Source organism: Salmo salar, chromosome 01 (genome assembly GCF_965601325.2).
Source record: "Salmo salar chromosome 01, fSalSal1, whole genome shotgun sequence".
In the NCBI taxonomy this organism is placed as follows: domain Eukaryota; kingdom Metazoa; phylum Chordata; class Actinopteri; order Salmoniformes; family Salmonidae; genus Salmo; species Salmo salar.
Window position 1 is genome coordinate 8234241 of NC_138291.1, and position 17567 is coordinate 8251807.

Sequence of the window (17567 nt, forward strand, 5' to 3'; positions counted from 1 at the left end):
GTGTAGGTATGTACGGCAGGACCAAATCAGAGAGATAGGTAGGAGCAAGCCCATGTAATGCTTTGTAGGTTAGCAGTAAAACCTTGAAATCACCCCTAGCATTAACAGGAAACCAGTGTAGAGGCTAGCACTGGAGTAATATGATCACATTTTTTGGTACTAGTCAAGATTCTAGCAGCCGTGTGTCATGAACCAGCTCGAAGTTCGTCACAAAAAGGAAGACAAAGTGGAGATAAGGAATAACAAAATATATTTATTAACTGAATTAAGTGAGTGTTTTCGTGCATAAATGAAATAATGAGGAGTGTTGAAAGGTGCCAAAGCAAACAAAAATAACAGCCACAACCAAAATCTTTAAGTATGTCTGCATGGAGAGAGTCTCCTCAATGAACGGGAAAGCGGTGCATTTATCCTGGGACACAACCGGGCCCAGGTGTGTCGCTGACGACCCTCCCAGCTCCGCCCGCCGACATCCTAATAAGGAAAACAAGAGCAAAGAGACAGAATACGGAAAACAGAGTGGGAGGGTCGTCACACGTGTTTAGCACTAACTGAAGTTTATTTATTGCTTTATCCGGGAAGCTAGAAAGTAGAGCATTGCAGTAGTCTAACCTAGAAGTGGCAAAAGCATGGATTAATTTTTCTGCATCATTTTTGGAGAGAAAGTTTCTGATTTTTGCAATTTTACATAGATGGAAAAAAAGCTGTCCTTGAAACAGTCTTGATATGTTTGTCAAAAGAGAGGTCAGGGTCCAGAGTAATGCCGAGGTACTTCACAGTTTTATTTGAGACGACTGTACAACCATCAAGATTAATTGTCAGATTCAACAGAAGATCTCTTTGTTTCTTAGGACCTAGAACTAGCATCTCTGTTTTGTCCGAGTTTAAAAGTAGAACATTTGCCGCCATCCACTTCCTTAAGTCTGAAACACAGGCAATTTTGGGGCTTCACCATGTTTTATCGAAATGTACAGCTGTGTGTATTGTCCGCATAGCAGTGAAAGTTAACATTATGTTTCCGAATGACATCACCAAGAGTAAAATATATAGTGAAAACAATAGTGGTCCTAAAACGGAGCCTTGAGGAACACCGAAATGTACAGTTGATTTGTCAGAGGACAAACCATCCACAGAGACAAACTGATATCTTTCCGACATAAGATCTAAACCAGGCCAGAACTTGTCCGTGTAGACCAATTTGGGTTTCCAATCTCTCCAAAAGAATCTGGTGATCGATGATACCAAAAGCAGCACTAAGGTCTAGGAGCACGAGGACAGATGCAGAGCCTTGGTCTGACGCATTAAAAGGTAATTTACCACCGTCACAAGTGCAGTCTCAGTGCTATGATGGGGTCTAAAACCAGACTGAAGTGTTTTGGATAAATTGTTTGTCTTCAGGAAGGTGGTGAGTTGCTGCGCAAACAGCTTTTCCAAAATTATTTGAGAGGAATGGGAGAGTTTAAATATTTTCTGGGTCAAGGTTTGGCTTTTTCAAGAGAGGCTTTATTACTGCCACTATTAGTGAGTTTGGTACACATCCGGTGGATAGAGAGCCGTTTATTATGTTCAACATAGGAGGTCCAAGCGCAGGAAGCAGCTCTTTCAGTAGTTGTTGGAATAGGGTCCAGTATGCAGCTTGAAGGTTTAGAGGCCATGATTATTTTCATCAATGTGTCAAGAGATAATAGTACTAAAAAACTTGAGTGTCTCCCTTGATCCTAGGTCCTGGCAGAGTTGTGCAGACTCAGGACAACTGAGCTTTGGAGGAATACACAGATTTAAAGAGGAGTCCGTAATTTGATTTCTAATGATCATGATCTTTTCCTCAAAGAAGTTCATGAATTTATCACTGCTGAAGTGAAAACCATCCTCTCTTGGGGAATGCTGCTTTTTAGTTAGCTTTTGCGACAGTATCAAAAATAAATGTTTGATTGTTCTTATTTTCCTCAATTAAGTTGGAAAAATAGGATGATCAAGCAGCAGTGAGGGCTCTTCGATACTGCACGGTACTGTCTTTCCAAGCTAGTCGAAAGACTTCCAGTTTGGTGTAGCGCCATTTCCATTCCAATTTTCTGGAAGCTTGCTTCAGAGCTGGAGTATTTTCTGGAAGCTTGCTTCAGAGCTGGAGTATTTTCTGGAAGCTTGCTTCAGAGCTGGGGTATTTTCTGGAAGCGCTTCAGAGCTGGGGTATTTTCTGGAAGCTTCAGAGCTGGGGTATTTTCTGGAAGCTTGCTTCAGAGCTGGGGTATTTTCTGGAAGCTTGCTTCAGAGCTGGGGTATTGACTGGAAGCTTGCTTCAGAGCTGGGGTATTTTCTGGAAGCTTGCTTCAGAGCTGGGGTATTTTCTGGAAGCGCTTCAGAGCTGGGGTATTTCCTGGAAGCTTGCTTCAGAGCTGGGGTATTTCCTGGAAGCTTGCTTCAGAGCTGGGGTATTTTCTGGAAGCTTGCTTCAGAGCTTGGGTATTTTCTGGAAGCTTGGAGCTACTTTCTTGTGACAAATGTTTCTAGGAATCTTTGGGTTGTCCGAGAATTTATAGAACAGCTTTTGATGATCCTTGGTTGGGGTCTGAGCAGATTATTTGTTGCGATAGCAAACATAATAAAATGGTGATCCGATAGTCCAGGATTATGAGGAAAAACATTAAGATCCACAACATTAATTCCACGGGACAAAACTAGGTCCAGAATATGACTGTGGCAGTGAGTAGGTCCTGGAGACGTTGGACAAAACCCACTGAGTTGATGATGGCTCCGAAAGCCTTTTGGATTGGGTCTGTGGACTTTTCCATGTGAATATTAAAGTCACCAAAAATTTGAATATTTTCTGCCATGACTAAAAAATCCGATAGGAATTCAGGGAACTCAGTGAGGAACGCTGTATATGGCCCAGGAGGCCTGTAAACAGTAGCTATAAAAAGTGATTGAGTAGATTGGCTGCATAGATTTCATGACTAGAAGCTCAAAAGACAAAAACGTCGTTTTTTTGGGGGTTGAAATTGAAATTTGCTATCATAAATTTTAGCAACACCTCCGCCTTTGCAGGATGCGCGGGGATATGGTCACTAGTATAACCAGGAGGTGAGGCCTCATTTAACACAGTGAAACATGGCTTAAGCCTGATGAATTTAGTCAGGCCAATCACATCAAGATTATGATCAGTGATTAGTTAATTGACTGTAACTGCCTTGGAAGTGAGGGATCTAACATTAAGTAGCCCTATTTTGAGATGTGAGATATCACAATCTCTTTCAATAATGGCAGGAATGGAGGTCTTTATTCCAGTGAGATTGCTAAGGCGAACACCACCATGTTTAGTCTCAATGGGGATAGCTGAGCTGACTACACTGACTGTGCTAGTGGCAGGCTCCACTAAGCTGGCAGGCTGGCCAACAGCCTGCTGCCTGGCCTGCACCTTATCTCATTAATGAGTTAGGGCAGTTAAAGCCCTGTCTAGGTTAATAGATAAGATGAGAGCACCCCTCCAGCTAGGATGGAGTCCGTCACTCCTCATCAGGCCAGGCTTGGTCCTGTTTGTGGGTGAGGGCCAATTATCTACAAATTCGATCTTTTGGGAGGGGCAGAAAACAGTTTTCAACCAGTGATTGAGTTGTGAGACTGCTGTAGAGCTCATCACTCCCGCTAACTGGGAGGAGGCCAGAGACAATTAATCGATGCCGACACATCTTTCTAGCTGATTTACACACTGAAGCTATGTTGCGCTTGGTGACCTCTGACTGTTTCATCCTAAAATCGTTGGTGCCGACGTGGATAACAATATCCCTATACTCTCTACACTTGCCAGTTTTAGCCTTAGCCAGCACCATCTTCAGATTAGCCTTAACGTCGGTAGCCCTGCCCCCTGGTAAACAGTGTATGATCGCTGGATGATTAGTTTTAAGTCTAATACTGCGGGTAATGGAATCGTCAATGACTAGGGTTTTTAATTTGTCAGAGCTAATGGTGGGAGGCTTTAGTGTCTCAGACCCCGTAACGGGAGGAGTAGAGACCAGAGAAGGCTCGGCCTCTGACTCCGAGTCGCTGCTTAATGGGGAGAACCGGTTGAAAGTTTCTGTTGGCTGAATGAGCGACACCGGTTGAGCATTCCTACAGCGTTTCCTTCCAGAAGCCATGAGAAAATTGTCCGGCTGTGGGGACTGTGCGGAGGGGATTTATACTACTATCTGTACTTACTGGTGGCACAGACGCTGTTTCATCCTTTCCTACACTTAAATTACCCTTGCTTAACGATTGCATCTGAAGCTGGGCTTGCAGCACAGCTATCCTCGCCATAAAGCAATCGTTTTCCTGTATATTATGAGTACAGCGACTGCAATTAGAAGGCATCATGTTATTGTTACTACTTAGCTTCGGCTGGTGGAGGTCCTGACGAACCATTTCCAGATACCAAATACTAATCGAGTGTATGTAAACTTCTGACCCACTGGGAATGTGATGAAAGAAATAAAAGCTGAAATAAATCATTCTCTCTACTATTATTCTGACATTTCACATTCTTAAAATAAAGTGGTGATCCTAACTGACCTAAGACAGGGAATTTTTACTAGGATTAAATGTCAGGAATTGTTAAAAACTGAGTTTAAATGTATTTGGCTAAGGTGTATGTAAACTTCTGACTTCAACTGTACCACACCCCCTCGTGCCTTATTGCTTAAATAGATACCTTACCTGCAGCTGATTGGTTGGACTGAGTTGATTGACAGATGTGTGTGTTGACCAGCCTACAGCCACGGCAGAGCTCGACAGGACAGATGACCAGGTGTATGTGGGTGTCATGGCGATGGTGAGAGATGTGGTGCAACTGAAGAATGATGTCAACACACTGCACCCCTCAGAATACCCAAATGCTGTCAAGGTAAGGTTTGGTGTGTTTGAGTGTCTTCAGTTCCAATCCCTCTGAATTTGTTTTTTGTATTTTGAATCTCTCGCCCTCTCTCTCCTCTATATATGTCTCTCTCTCTCTCTCTCTCTCTCTGTCTCTCTCTCTCTCTGTCTCTCTCTCTGTCTCTCTCTCTGTCTCTCTCTGTCTCTCTCTCTGTCCTCTCTCTGTCTCTCTCTGTCTCTCTCTCTCTCTGTCTGTCTCTCTCTCTCTGTCTCTGTCTCTCTCTCTCTCTCTCTCTGTCTCTCTCTCTCTCTCTCTCTCTGTCTCTCTCTCTCTCTCTCTCTCTTCTCTCTCTCTCTCTCTCTCTGTCTCTGTCTCTCTCTGTCTGTCTCTCTCTGTCTCTCTCTGTCTCTGTCTCTCTCTCTCTGTCTCTCTCTCTCTCTCTCTCTCTCTCTGTCTCTCTCTCTGTCTCTGTCTCTCTCTCTGTCTCTGTCTCTGTCTCTGTCTCTCTCTCTCTCTCTCTCTCTCTCTCTCTCTCTCTCTCTCTCTCTCTCTCTGTCTCTGTCTCTCTCTCTCTCTCTGTCTCTGTCTCTCTCTCTCTCTCTCTGTCTCTCTCTCTCTCTGTCTCTCTCTCTCTCTGTCTCTCTCTGTCTCTCTGTCTCTCTCTCTCTCTCTCTCTCTCTCTCTCTCTCTCTCTCTCTGTCTCTGTCTCTGTCTCTCTCTCTCTGTGTCAGGCCGTGGGGTTAACTCTTCGTAGTCTGATCCGTAGTGTTGATGAAGTTCTACCATCACTACACAGCTCTGCCAGAACAGAGGTACCGTATGGCTCTCTCCCTGAATACCAGACCACTCTCTATGCCGCAGGGTAGGGGTCAATTCCATTCAAACTCCAGTCAATTCAGGAAGTACACTGAAATTCCAATGCTTTTCAATTAGGAACATTTGGAATTGAAATTTGGTTTGTTTCTGAATTGACTGGAATTGAAATAGAATTTACATTTTACATTGACCCCAACCAAAACAAACATGGCCTCGTGCTCTCTCTCTAGGAGAATCTCAATTGCATTTCCTTGATTACTCAGAGGGGAGGGACTTCTAATTGAATGGGTTTTGAGGAGGCGAGGAAAGGTGATGCAAGAAATCAAGGAAATGTAATTAAGATTCTCCTTCTCCCCCTTTCTCTCCTCCTCCCTTCTCTCCTCCTCCCTCCCCCTTCTCTCCTCCCCCTCCCCCTTCTCTCCTCCTCCCTCCCCCCTCCTCTCCTTCTCTCCTCCTCCCTCCCCCCTTCTCTCCTCCTCCCTCCCCTCTCCTCTCCTCCTCCCTCCCCCCCTCCTCTCCTCCTCCCTCCCACCTTCTCTCCTCCTCCCTCCCCCCTTCTCTCCACCTCCCTCCTCTCCTCCCCCCTCCTCTCCTCCTCTCCCCCTCCCTCCTCTCCTCCCCCCTCCTCTGCTCCTCTCCTGCTCCCTCCCCCTCCTCTCCTGCTCCCTCCCTCCCTCCTCTCCTCCTCCCTCCCTCCTCCCCCCTCCCCCCTTCTCTCCTCCGCCCTCCTCTCCTCCCCCTCCTCTCCTCCTCTCCCCCTCCCTCCTCTCCTCCTCCCTCCCCCCTCTTCTCCCCCTCCCCCCTCTCTCCTCCTCCCTCCCCCCTTCTCTCCTCCTCCCTCCTCCTCCTCCCTCCCCCCTCCTCTTCTCCCCCTCCCCCCTCCTCTCCTCCTCCCTCCTCCCTCCCCCTTCTCTCCTCCTCCCTCCTCCTCCTCCCTTCTCCCCTCCGCCTCCTCCTCCCTCCCCCTTCTCTCCTCCCCCCTCCTCTCCTCCTCCCTCCCCTCTTCTCTCCTCCCCCCTCCTCCCTCCTCTCCTCCTCCCTCCCCCCTCCTCTCCTCCCCCCTTCTCTCCTCCAGATCGAGGGAACTGAGAGGCTACTGAACAAGGATCTGGGAGAGTTAATCGCTAAGATGCGATTGGTCCAGCAGAACTCTGTGACATCACTGAAGGGGGAGTGTCAGAGGCAGATGTTGGGCGTCGCCCACACCTTGGCCCTGGACTCCAAGAACCTTCTGGATGCCGTGGACCAGGCTAGGATTAAAGCTAACCTGGCCAAGCCCTAAACCACACACACACACACACTTCACTTCCTTCATGTACCTTATAGAACATTTTACAGATGCTGATTTAGATTTTCAGTAAGACATTTAGCAGAGCTTGTTGTCCCTATTTGAATGTGTTCTTTATTTTACTGTATGGCCTTTTTTTACTGTGTTTTATTTTACATGTTTGGTACGGAGAGATAGTAAATAAAGTGTTTCATCATGGTAATCAAAGGATGTGTGTGTGTGTGTGTGTGTGTGTGTGTGTGTGAGAGAGAGAAGCTGAGTCTCAGTGGTCTCACTGCTGAGAGACTAAATATGGCTTCCTGTCCCACTTACCACATTTATACACGTACATAAGCTGTGAAAAGATGCCCTGACCTTAGATAAATCACCTCTGGTCTCTGCCCCCCACCCGTACGGGAGGACTGCTCCCCCTCAGCCCAGTCAAAGCTCTTCTCTGTCCTCCCACCCGTACGGGAGGACAGCTCCAGCTCAGCCCAGTCAAAGCTCTTCTCTGTCCTCCCACCCATACGGGAGGACTGCTCCCCCTCAGCCCAGTCAAAGCTCTTCTCTGTCCTGGGATCCCAAAGGTGGAAACAGCTTCCCCCTGAAGCTAGGACAGCAGAGTCCCTGTCCATCTTCCCCCTGAAGTTAGGACAGCAGTCCCTGCCCATCTCCTGAAAACATCTGAAACCCCACCTCTTCAAAGGAGTATCTTAAATAATCCCACAGCACCACCTCCCTATCCCTTGACCCCCCCCCCCCAAAAAAATTTAAAAATAGTAACACGTGACTTTTCCCCTTACTAGCTCTGACTGCTGATAGTAACTCTGATGGAAAGTGTACTGACATATGGTTGTCTCACCTAGCTATCTGAAGATGAATATACTAACTACTGTAATATGTGGTTGTCCACCTAGCTATCGGAATATACTAACTACTGTAATATGTGGTTGTCCACCTAGCTATCTGAATATGAATATACTAACTACTGTAATATGTGGTTGTCCACCTAGCTATCGGAATATACTAACTACTGTAATATGTGGTTGTCCACCTAGCTATCTGAATATGAATATACTAACTACTGTAATATGTGGTTGTCCACCTAGCTATCTGAATATACTAACTACTGTAATATGTGGTTGTCCACCTAGCTATCTGAATATGAATATACTAACTACTGTAATATGTGGTTGTCCACCTAGCTATCGGAATATACTAACTACTGTAATATGTGGTTGTCCACCTAGCTATCTGAATATGAATATACTAACTACTGTAATATGTGGTTGTCCACCTAGCTATCTGAATATACTAACTACTGTAATATGTGGTTGTCCACCTAGCTATCGGAATATACTAACTACTGTAATATGTGGTTGTCCCACCTAGCTATCGGAAGATGAATATACTAACTACTGTAATATGTGGTTGTCCACCTAGCTATCTGAATATACTAACTACTGTAATATGTGGTTGTCCCACCTAGCTATCGGAAGATGAATATACTAACTTGTTATGTACGCCTCTTGGAGGAGGGAAAGGATGACAGAGAAGTTCACCGTTAACAGGGAATTTATTATTCCTTCACACGGTAATGTGGGGAAAAGGGTCTGGACGGAACCAAAGCAAAGCCCCCTCTCCTACCTACCCATTACTTACCTATCTTAGCACCACCTGGTGCGCTAACCAAAATACAGGGGATGGTCCGCCCAGGTCTTAACTAGTGTGCATAGACACAGTAAATACTACGGGTATATGTATGCCCATAAGCCTCTTGCCTAAGCAATCCCAAGGTGCCTTCCCCTTCCCCCCTTGGAACAAAAACAGAATAATTACTAACATAAAGTGAACAATTTCAATAATCAAAAAGACAGTCCTTTTGACATACGTTTGCAGGACCAGCTACAAAATACTTTACAACAGTTATACAGGACATACCAAGAAGCTCTCTCTCCTAACAAAGGAACACTGGCTTTTATTCAGCTGGAGAAGGAGTTGGTAATTGAAGACAGCTGTATCTCCTGATGAGAGGGTGGGGTCAGAGCTCCAATCATCGATGGGGCTGACCAATCAGCTGCTTGAATCCAGGAAGCCATTTCCTGACACACCCAACACAGAAACCGGGGAACGTAACATAACTACTGTGATATGTGATTGTCTCACCTAGCTATCTGAAGACGAATATACTAACTACTGTGATGTGGTTGTCTCACCTAGCTATCTGAAGATGAATGACCTGTATGTCGCTCTGGATAAGAGGGTCTGCTAAATGACTAACATGCTGTAATCAGGACTTTTTGAAGTGTAAAAATGTTTAACCATTACAAATCCTATTTTCCCTAATCCCTAAACCTAACCCTTAAGCCTAACCCTTAAACCTAACCCTTAAGCTTAAAATAGCACTTGAACAAATTCAGGACCTGACTTTTAAAAACAGTTATTGTTTTCCTACCTTTTCAGGATATTAAGGTGAAATGTGAGGACATTGGGACAGGGACGGTTCTGGTGGGGGGGGCAGTGCCCCTGTGACAACAATTTTGGCCCCCCTAAATGTGGAGTATGAAATCATTTTCACATAACACATTTTTGCTATCGTTCTTTTTTTACATCCGTTATTAGACAGCGGCAACGCGGAACACTAATGATTATGAACATGGTCTTTTGCCTGCTAATGCAGTGAAGAAAACGATATGACAACAATAACATCTAATAAAGCTGGCCCCTCTAAAAGTACAACTGACCCCAGCTTGGCCCCCCCCCCCCCAGTTGAAATGGTCTAGAACTGCCACTGCATTGGGGTGCTGATAATGTAGGAAAACTAGTGCGCACACATGCACACACACAAAGCCTCCCTTTCCAGTTCTCACCAGCAGAGGGGGCTCTCTTTTGGAACCTTTTTTCTAAGAGTGTAGGGGCCGTCGCTAACTGCTAACCCAGAGAACACAGACCAATCAGCCCAGAAATACTCTGCTGTGTTTCCATTCTCTACCCTTTACCCAGAAGTGTGCACTCATTCACTTCCCCTCATGCATTTAGAAACATTGGATTTGTGCAAGCATCCCTCCAGCTCTACATCCCTCACCCCCCCAATCCCTCTATTTTCCCCCCTCTATCTTCCTCTCTCTCTCTTTCTACTATTCAAAGGCAGATCTATCTATACATTGAACATTTATGTCCATACAAAGACAGAATTGTTTTTTTTATTCACCAATAAGTCTTAGTTGTTAAATAGGTAAATCTTTATAATTTTTGGGGGGGAGCAGGTAGGATGCTTCTTGAAGTTGTGACTTGGCTGGAGTGACCTGGGTCCAGTTCCTCAACATTGGGATATGCAAAAAACACACTTGTACATGTGTGAAATAGGACAAATATAAGCACCCGCCTAATAATAATAATAATAATAATAATAATAATTAATATTAGTATTATTACACACACACACAGGGTTCTAGATCATGCCGGCCAGCCAGGGTGGTAAGAACAATCCGATGGTTCCCAGGAGACACACGATGATGAACATCCACAGGAAGATACGATCTATCACCATGGCAACGTACTTCCAGTCCTCCTTCACCTGGACACACACACACAAACCACACACAAACCACACACAGGTTAACATTGTAAAAAGACCACAAAACACACAAATCCAGAGACAGATTCTACTCAGTTCTCTCCCCTCGCTCTCCATCTCCCCTAAATCGTGTGTTGTTGGTCAGTAGGGAGTTGTAGTTCTCTGTGTGGTACAGTAGGGAGTGGTAGTGCTCTGTGGTACAGTAGGGAGTGGTAGTGCTCTGTGGTACAGTAGGGAGTGGTAGTTCTCTGTGTGGTACAGTAGAGTTGTAGTGCTCTGTGTGGTACAGTAGGGAGTTGTAGTTCTCTGTGTGCTACAGTAGAGAGCTGTAGTTCTCTGTGGTACAGTAGGGAGTTGAAGTTCTCTGTGTGGTACGGTACAGTAGAGACTTGAGGTTCTCTGTGTGGTACAGGAGGGAGTTGTAGTTCTCTGTGTGGTACAGTGGGGAGTTATAGTTCTCTGTGCGGTACAGTAGGGGGCTGTAGTTCTCTGTGTGGCACAGTAGGGAGCTGTAGTTCTCTGTGTGGTACAGTAGGGAGTTGTAGTTCTCTGTGGTACAGTAGGGAGTTGTAGTGCTCTGTGTGCTACAGTAGGGAGTTGTAGTTCTCTGTGTGGTACAGTAGGGAGTGGTAGTGCTCTGTGGTACAGTAGGGAGTGGTAGTTCTCTGTGTGGTACAGTAGAGTTGTAGTGCTCTGTGTGGTACAGTAGGGAGTTGTAGTTCTCTGTGTGCTACAGTAGAGAGCTGTAGTTCTCTGTGGTACAGTAGGGAGTTGAAGTTCTCTGTGTGGTACGGTACAGTAGAGACTTGAGGTTCTCTGTGTGGTACAGGAGGGAGTTGTAGTTCTCTGTGTGGTACAGTGGGGAGTTATAGTTCTCTGTGCGGTACAGTAGGGGGCTGTAGTTCTCTGTGTGGCACAGTAGGGAGCTGTAGTTCTCTGTGTGGTACAGTAGGGAGTTGTAGTTCTCTGTGGTACAGTAGGGAGTTGTAGTGCTCTGTGTGCTACAGTAGGGAGTTGTAGTGCTCTGTGGTACAGTAGGGAGTTGTAGTTCTCTGTGTGGTACAGTAGGGAGTGGTAGTGCTCTGTGGTACAGTAGGGAGCTGTAGTTCTCTGTGTGGTACAGTAGGGAGTTGTAGTTCTCTGTGTGGCACAGTAGAGAGTTGTAGTTCTCTGTGGTATAGTAGGGAGTTGTAGTGCTCTGTGTGCTACAGTAGAGAGTTGTAGTTCTCTGTGGTACAGTAGGGAGTTGTAGTTCTCTGTGGTACCATAGGGAATTGTAGTTCTTTGTGTGGCACAGTAGGGAGTTGTAGTTCTATGTGTGGTACAGTAGGGAGTTGTAGTTCTCTGTGTGGTACAGTGGGGAGTTGTAGTTCTCTGTGCGGCACCGTAGGGAGTTGTAGTTCTCTGTGTGGTACAGTAGGGAGTTGTAGTTCTCTGTGCTGTACAGTACGGAGCTGTAGTTCTCTGTGCTGTACAGTAGGGAGTTGTAGTGCTCTGTGTGGTACAGTAGGGAGTTGTAGTGCTCTGTGTTCTACAGTAGGGAGTTGTAGTGCTCTGTGTGCTACAGTAGAGAGTTGTAGTTCTCTGTGGTACAGTAGGGAGTTGTAGTGCTCTGTGTGCTACAGTAGGGAGTTGTAGTTCTCTGTGTGGTACAGTAGAGAGTTGTAGTTCTCTGTGTGGTACAGTAGAGAGTTGTAGTTCTCTGTGGTACATTAAGGAGTTGTAGTTCTCTGTGTGGTACAGTAGAGAGTTGTAGTTCTCTGTGGTACAGTAGGGAGTTGTAGTTCTCTGTGTGGCGCAGTAGGGAGTTGTAGTTCTCTGTGTGGTACAGGAGGGAGTTGTAGTTCTCTGTGTGGTACAGTGGGGAGTTATAGTTCTCCGTGCGGTACATTAGGGAGCTGTAGTTCGCTGAGTGGCACAGTAGTGAGCTGTAGTTCTCTGTGTGGTACAGTAGGGATTTGTAGTTCTCTGTGTGGTACAGCAGGGAGTGGTAGTGCTCTGTGTGCTACAGTAGGGAGTTGTAGTTCTCTGTGGTACAGTAGGGAGTTGTAGTGCTCTGTGTGCTACAGTAGGGAGTTGTAGTTCTCTGTGTGGTACAGTAGAGTTGTAGTTCTCTGTGTGGTACAGTAGAGAGTTGTAGTTCTCTGTGGTACAGTAGGGAGTTGTAGTGCTCTGTGTGCTACAGTAGGGAGTTGTAGTTCTCTGTGTGGTACAGTAGAGTTGTAGTTCTCTGTGTGGTACAGTAGAGAGTTGTAGTTCTCTGTGGTACAGTAGGGAGTTGTAGTGCTCTGTGTGGTACAGTAGGGAGTTGTAGTGCTCTGTGTGGTACAGTAGGGAGTTGTAGTGCTCTGTGTGGTACAGTAGGGAGTTGTAGTTATCTGTGTAGTACAGTAGGGAGTGGTAGTGCTCTGTGTGGTGTAGTAGGGAGTTAGTTCTCTGTGTGGTACAGTGGGGAGTTATAGATCTCTGTGTGGTACAGTGGGGAGTTGTAGTTCTCTGTGTGGTACAGTGGGGAGTTGTAGTTCTCTGTGTGGTACAGTGGGGAGTTATAGATCTTTGTGTGGTACAGTAGGGAGTTGTAGTTCTCTGTGTGGTACAGTAGGGAGTTGTAGTGCTCTGTGTGGTACAGTAGGGAGTGGTAGTGCTCTGTGTGGTGTAGTAGGGAGTTAGTTCTCTAGTGTGGTGTAGTAGGGAGTTGTAGTTGTTTGTGTGGTACAAAAGGAAGTTGAAATTCCCTGTGGTGCAATAGGGAGTTGAGGTTCTCTGTGTGAAGCAGATTCTACATTTTTCTCTCTATGTATCCTAACTCAGTGTTGTTGGTCAGTAGGAAGTGGTAGTTCTCTGTGTGGTAGAGAAGGGAGTTGTTCTTCTCTGTGTGATAAAGTAGGGAGTTGCAGTTCTCTGTGTGGTAAACTTGGGAGTTGTAGTTCTCTGTGTGGTCATTCCCTCAGATCTTCTGGCACTGGTCCTGTAGTTGTTCTGAAGGTCAGAACCAAAACTTTTGGTGAGTTGACCTTCAGTCACTATGATCCTGGCCTTGGGTGAGTCGGCCTTCAGTCACTATGATCCTGGCCTTGGGTGTAGGAAACAGTTGTAGAATGTCTGGAGGAGGGAACAGTTGTAGAATGTCTGGTGTAGGGAACAGTTGTAGAATGTCTGGTGTAGGGAACAGTTGTAGAATGTCTGGAGGAGGGAACAGCTGTAGAATGTCTGGTGTAGGGAACAGTTGTAGAATGTCTGGAGGAGGGAACAGTTGTAGAATGTCTGGAGGAGGGAACAGTTGTAGAATGTCTGGAGGAGGGAACAGCTGTAGAATGTCTGGAGGAGGGAACAGTTGTAGAATGTCTGGAGGAGGGAACAGTTGTAGAATGTCTGGTGTAGGGGAACAGTTGTAGAATGTCTGGAGGAGGAACAGTTGTAGAATGTCTGGAGGAGGGAACAGTTGTAGAATGTCTGGAGGAGGGAACAGTTGTAGAATGTCTGGTGTAGAGAACAGCTGTAGAATGTCTGGAGGAGGGAACAGTTGTAGAATGTCTGGAGGAGGGAACAGCTGTAGAATGTCTGGAGGAGGGAACAGTTGTAGAATGTCTGGAGGAGGGAACAGCTGTAGAATGTCTGGTGAGGGAACAGTTGTAGAATGTCTGGAGGAGGGAACAGTTGTAGAATGTCTGGAGGAGGGAACAGTTGTAGGAATGTCTGGTGTAGGGAACAGTTGTAGAATGTCTGGTGTAGGGAACAGTTGTAGAATGTCTGGAGGAGGAACAGCTGTAGAATGTCTGGAGGAGGGAACAGTTGTAGAATGTCTGGTGTAGGGAACAGTTGTAGAATGTCTGGAGGAGGAACAGTTGTAGAATGTCTGGAGGAGGGAACAGTTGTAGAATGTCTGGAGGAGGGAACAGTTGTAGAATGTCTGGAGGAGGGAACAGCTGTAGAATGTCTGGTGTAGGGAACAGTTGTAGAATGTCTGGAGGAGGGAACAGTTGTAGAATGTCTGGAGGAGGGAACAGCTGTAGAATGTCTGTATCTTTGAATGCATTAGTCTTTTGTCCACTTATTTTATTATTGTTTTACTATGTTAATTTGTCTAGTTTAGAAAACAGTTTTATCTTTCTCACCTTGTATTATTTTATTTGTCAAGCTCTTTGAAATGAATCCTTTAATAAATGTGCTCTATAAATTAAGTTGATTACAGTAGGGTGTTGTAGTTCCCTGTGTGGTGCAGTAGGGTGTTGTAGTTCTCTGTGTGGTGCAGTAGGGAGTTGTAGTTCTCTGTGTGGTGCAGTAGGGAGTTGTAGTTCCCTGTGTGGGGCAGTAGGGGTCTCACAGAGAAGTCTTGGTCCTCGGCTCTGAGGTGTTCAGCGATGTAAGTCACCCCCTCCAGGGCTCGTAACACTGCAGGAGACAGGGCTGGAGCGGGGGTGTGGGCCATACCAACATCAGGACCTGGGGGAGTGTAGTCCCAGTCTGGGGTCAGACTCAGATTGGGGGGCCGCTGGGTGGTGTGAGTCTTGGGGATGAGGGGGGTGTAGACGGGCAGGCGGGGAGAGGGAGGGGGAAAGGAGAAGGATGGGGGAAGCCTCAGCCCCACCCCTAACCTCAACCTCCCCCTTAACCCCGCGTCCATCTCCGTATCCAGGTAACCATGACGAATCACATCCTCGTCCTCGTTACCATGGAGATCAACATCGGACTCCCGCATGAGCCAGCTGTGGGCTGTGGAATGCGACGAATAGCGGGAGGGGCCAGCCGTTCCGAAGGTTCCAAAGGGGTGGAGTTTGCCGACTAAGCCCCTCCTCCTGAGGTCAAGCGGGGGTCGTTTCATGCAGAGCCACCGGGGAATGGCAGACAGGAACAGTGTCCGAACCCAGCGAGGCATGGTGTGAGTAGCAGAGGAACGATGGTGGACGTTCAGGACAAACACCGTTATGACAATAGACAGAGTGACAAAGATCATGGTGAAAAGGAGATACTCCCCGATGAGAGGAATCACCAGGGAGGTGGAGGGGATAATTTCAGTGATGAGCAGGAGGAAGACAGTGAGAGAGAGTAAGACAGAGATACACAGGGTGATCTTCTCTCCACAATCAGAAGGCAGATAGAACACCAGGACGGTGAGACAGGAGATGAGGAGACAAGGGATAATGAGGTTGACAGTGTAGAATAGAGGCAGGCGTCTGATCCTGAAATAGTAGGTTATATCAGGGTAGATCTCATGGCAACAGTCATACTTCTTAGTGTTGTAGGTTCCCACTGCAGTCACTATAGCCCATTCACCGCTCTCCCAGTAGTCCTGGAGCAGAAACAGAGACACAGCAAGGGCTAGGGTGTGTGTGTGTGTCTCTGCGTGTGTGTGTGTGTGTGTGTGTGTCTGTGTAAATAGGGGGGGGGGGGTGTGTGTGTGTGTGTGTGTGTGTGTGTGTAAACGGGGCTCCGGTGTGTGCTGTGTGTGTGTGTGTGTGTCTGTGTAAATCTGTGTGTGTATAAATATGTGTGTGTGTGTGTGTGTGTGTGTGTATCTGTGTGTGTGTAAATCTGTGTGTGTGTCTCCGTGTGTGTGTAAATCTGTGTGTGTGTGTGTGTGTGTGTGTGTGTGTGTTTGGGTGTGTGCGTGTGCGTGCGCAACACCTACCTTCAGATCGACAGTATCCCCTATAGGCTCTAGATCTATCTTAGCTCTGTCGTAGGTCCAGGAACCAAACTTCATTTTACAATTCTGCTGATCGAAGGGGAAGAAGGTGACGTCTATAGAGCAGGAGGACTTATAGATGGCCGGGGGAACCCAGCGCACATGACCACTATGGAACAGATGAGCCTTGGTCATATGGGTCACTGAAAACTCACCATCAGCACTGGGGAGGGAGGGAGGGAGGGAGGGAGGGCGAGGGGAGGGAGGGAGGGAGAGAAAGAGAGAGGGAGGGAGAGAAAGGGAGCGGGATGAGGGAGGGAGGGAGGGAGGGAGAGAAAGAGAGAGGGAGGGAGAGAAAGAGAGCGGGAGGGAGGGAGGGAGAGAGAGTGAGAGGGAGGGAGGGAGGGGGAGACAGAGAGACAGAGAGAGAAGAAGATAGAAAAAGGGGGAGGAAGACTCTTCAGACCAGGGAGTGATGTGCAGTACTACTACCACTTCCTGTCTTATTCTAAAACATTCCCAATAGAATCTAAAGACCAAAACAAGGGAAAGGCATGTTGCTTCATTATTCTAGAAATCAAAGGTGAGTAAAGGAACCCTAAGCGATGCTCGTTTAAGGAGTGTTAGAATGATATGTGAATGTTGATGATGAATTCTGTGTGATGTGTTCCTCTGCCGGGGGGGGGACACGACTGCCTGATGCAAGACAGCCTTATCTTTACAACTGGTGGTGAGAAAGTCAGGTAGGGTGCTTTTAGAACCACAGATTACTGTTTATAGAACCATAGATTTCTGCTTTATAGAACCACCACTATAGAACCAAAAATTACTGTTTATAGAACCACAACTATAGAACCTCAGATTACAGCTTTACAGAACCACAACTAGAGAACGACAGATTACTGTTTATAGAACCACAACCACAGAACCACAGATTACTGTTTATAGAACCACAACCACAGAACCACAGATTACTGTTTATAGAACCATAACTAGAGAACCACAGATTACAGCTTTACAGAACCACAACCATAGAACCACAGATTACAGCTTTACAGAACCACAACTGTAGAACCACAGATTACTGTCTATAGAACCACAACTATAGAACAAAACATTACTGCTTTATAGAAACAACTAGAGAACCACAAATTATTGTTTATAGAACCACAACTACAGAACAAAACATGAATGTGTTATAGAACCACATCTAAAGCACAAAACATGACTGTTTTATAGAAACACAACTACTGTATAGAACTATGAATGAATTACTGGCTGTCCACCTGGTCGTGCTGCTGCTCCAGTTTCAACTGTTCTGCCTGCGGCTATGGAACCCTGACCTGTTCACCAGACATGCTACCTTGTCCCGGACCTGCCGCTTTCGTCTCCCTCTCTCCTTACCTCTTTCCCTCTCTCCCGCACCTGCTGTCTCGAC

The 17567-nt window shown here is 46.4% G+C and overlaps 2 protein-coding genes across 2 annotated transcripts in view; one reads left to right on the top strand and one right to left on the bottom strand.

Annotated features, from left to right (window-relative positions):
• The window catches only part of ptk2ba (protein tyrosine kinase 2 beta, a), a 45037-nt gene extending 37883 nt beyond the window's left edge, over nucleotides 1–7154 (top strand). Inside the window, 3 exon segments of the mRNA XM_082957479.1 lie at nucleotides 4739–4873; nucleotides 5575–5655; nucleotides 6735–7154. Coding sequence (XP_082813605.1) covers nucleotides 4739–4873; nucleotides 5575–5655; nucleotides 6735–6941 — 423 coding nt within the window. The 3' untranslated portion in view covers nucleotides 6942–7154.
• Nucleotides 7155–10132: 2978 nt separating this feature from the next.
• Nucleotides 10133–16341, bottom strand: chrna2a (cholinergic receptor, nicotinic, alpha 2a (neuronal)). Its single transcript, XM_045711248.2, has 3 exons — nucleotides 16133–16341; nucleotides 14828–15793; nucleotides 10133–10503 (listed from the first exon to the last, which is right to left on the bottom strand). The coding sequence occupies exons 1-3, from the start codon at nucleotides 16322–16324 to the stop codon at nucleotides 10378–10380; spliced, it is 1284 nt and encodes a 427-aa protein (XP_045567204.1). The 5' UTR covers nucleotides 16325–16341; the 3' UTR covers nucleotides 10133–10377.
• Nucleotides 16342–17567: the final 1226 nt, after the last annotated feature.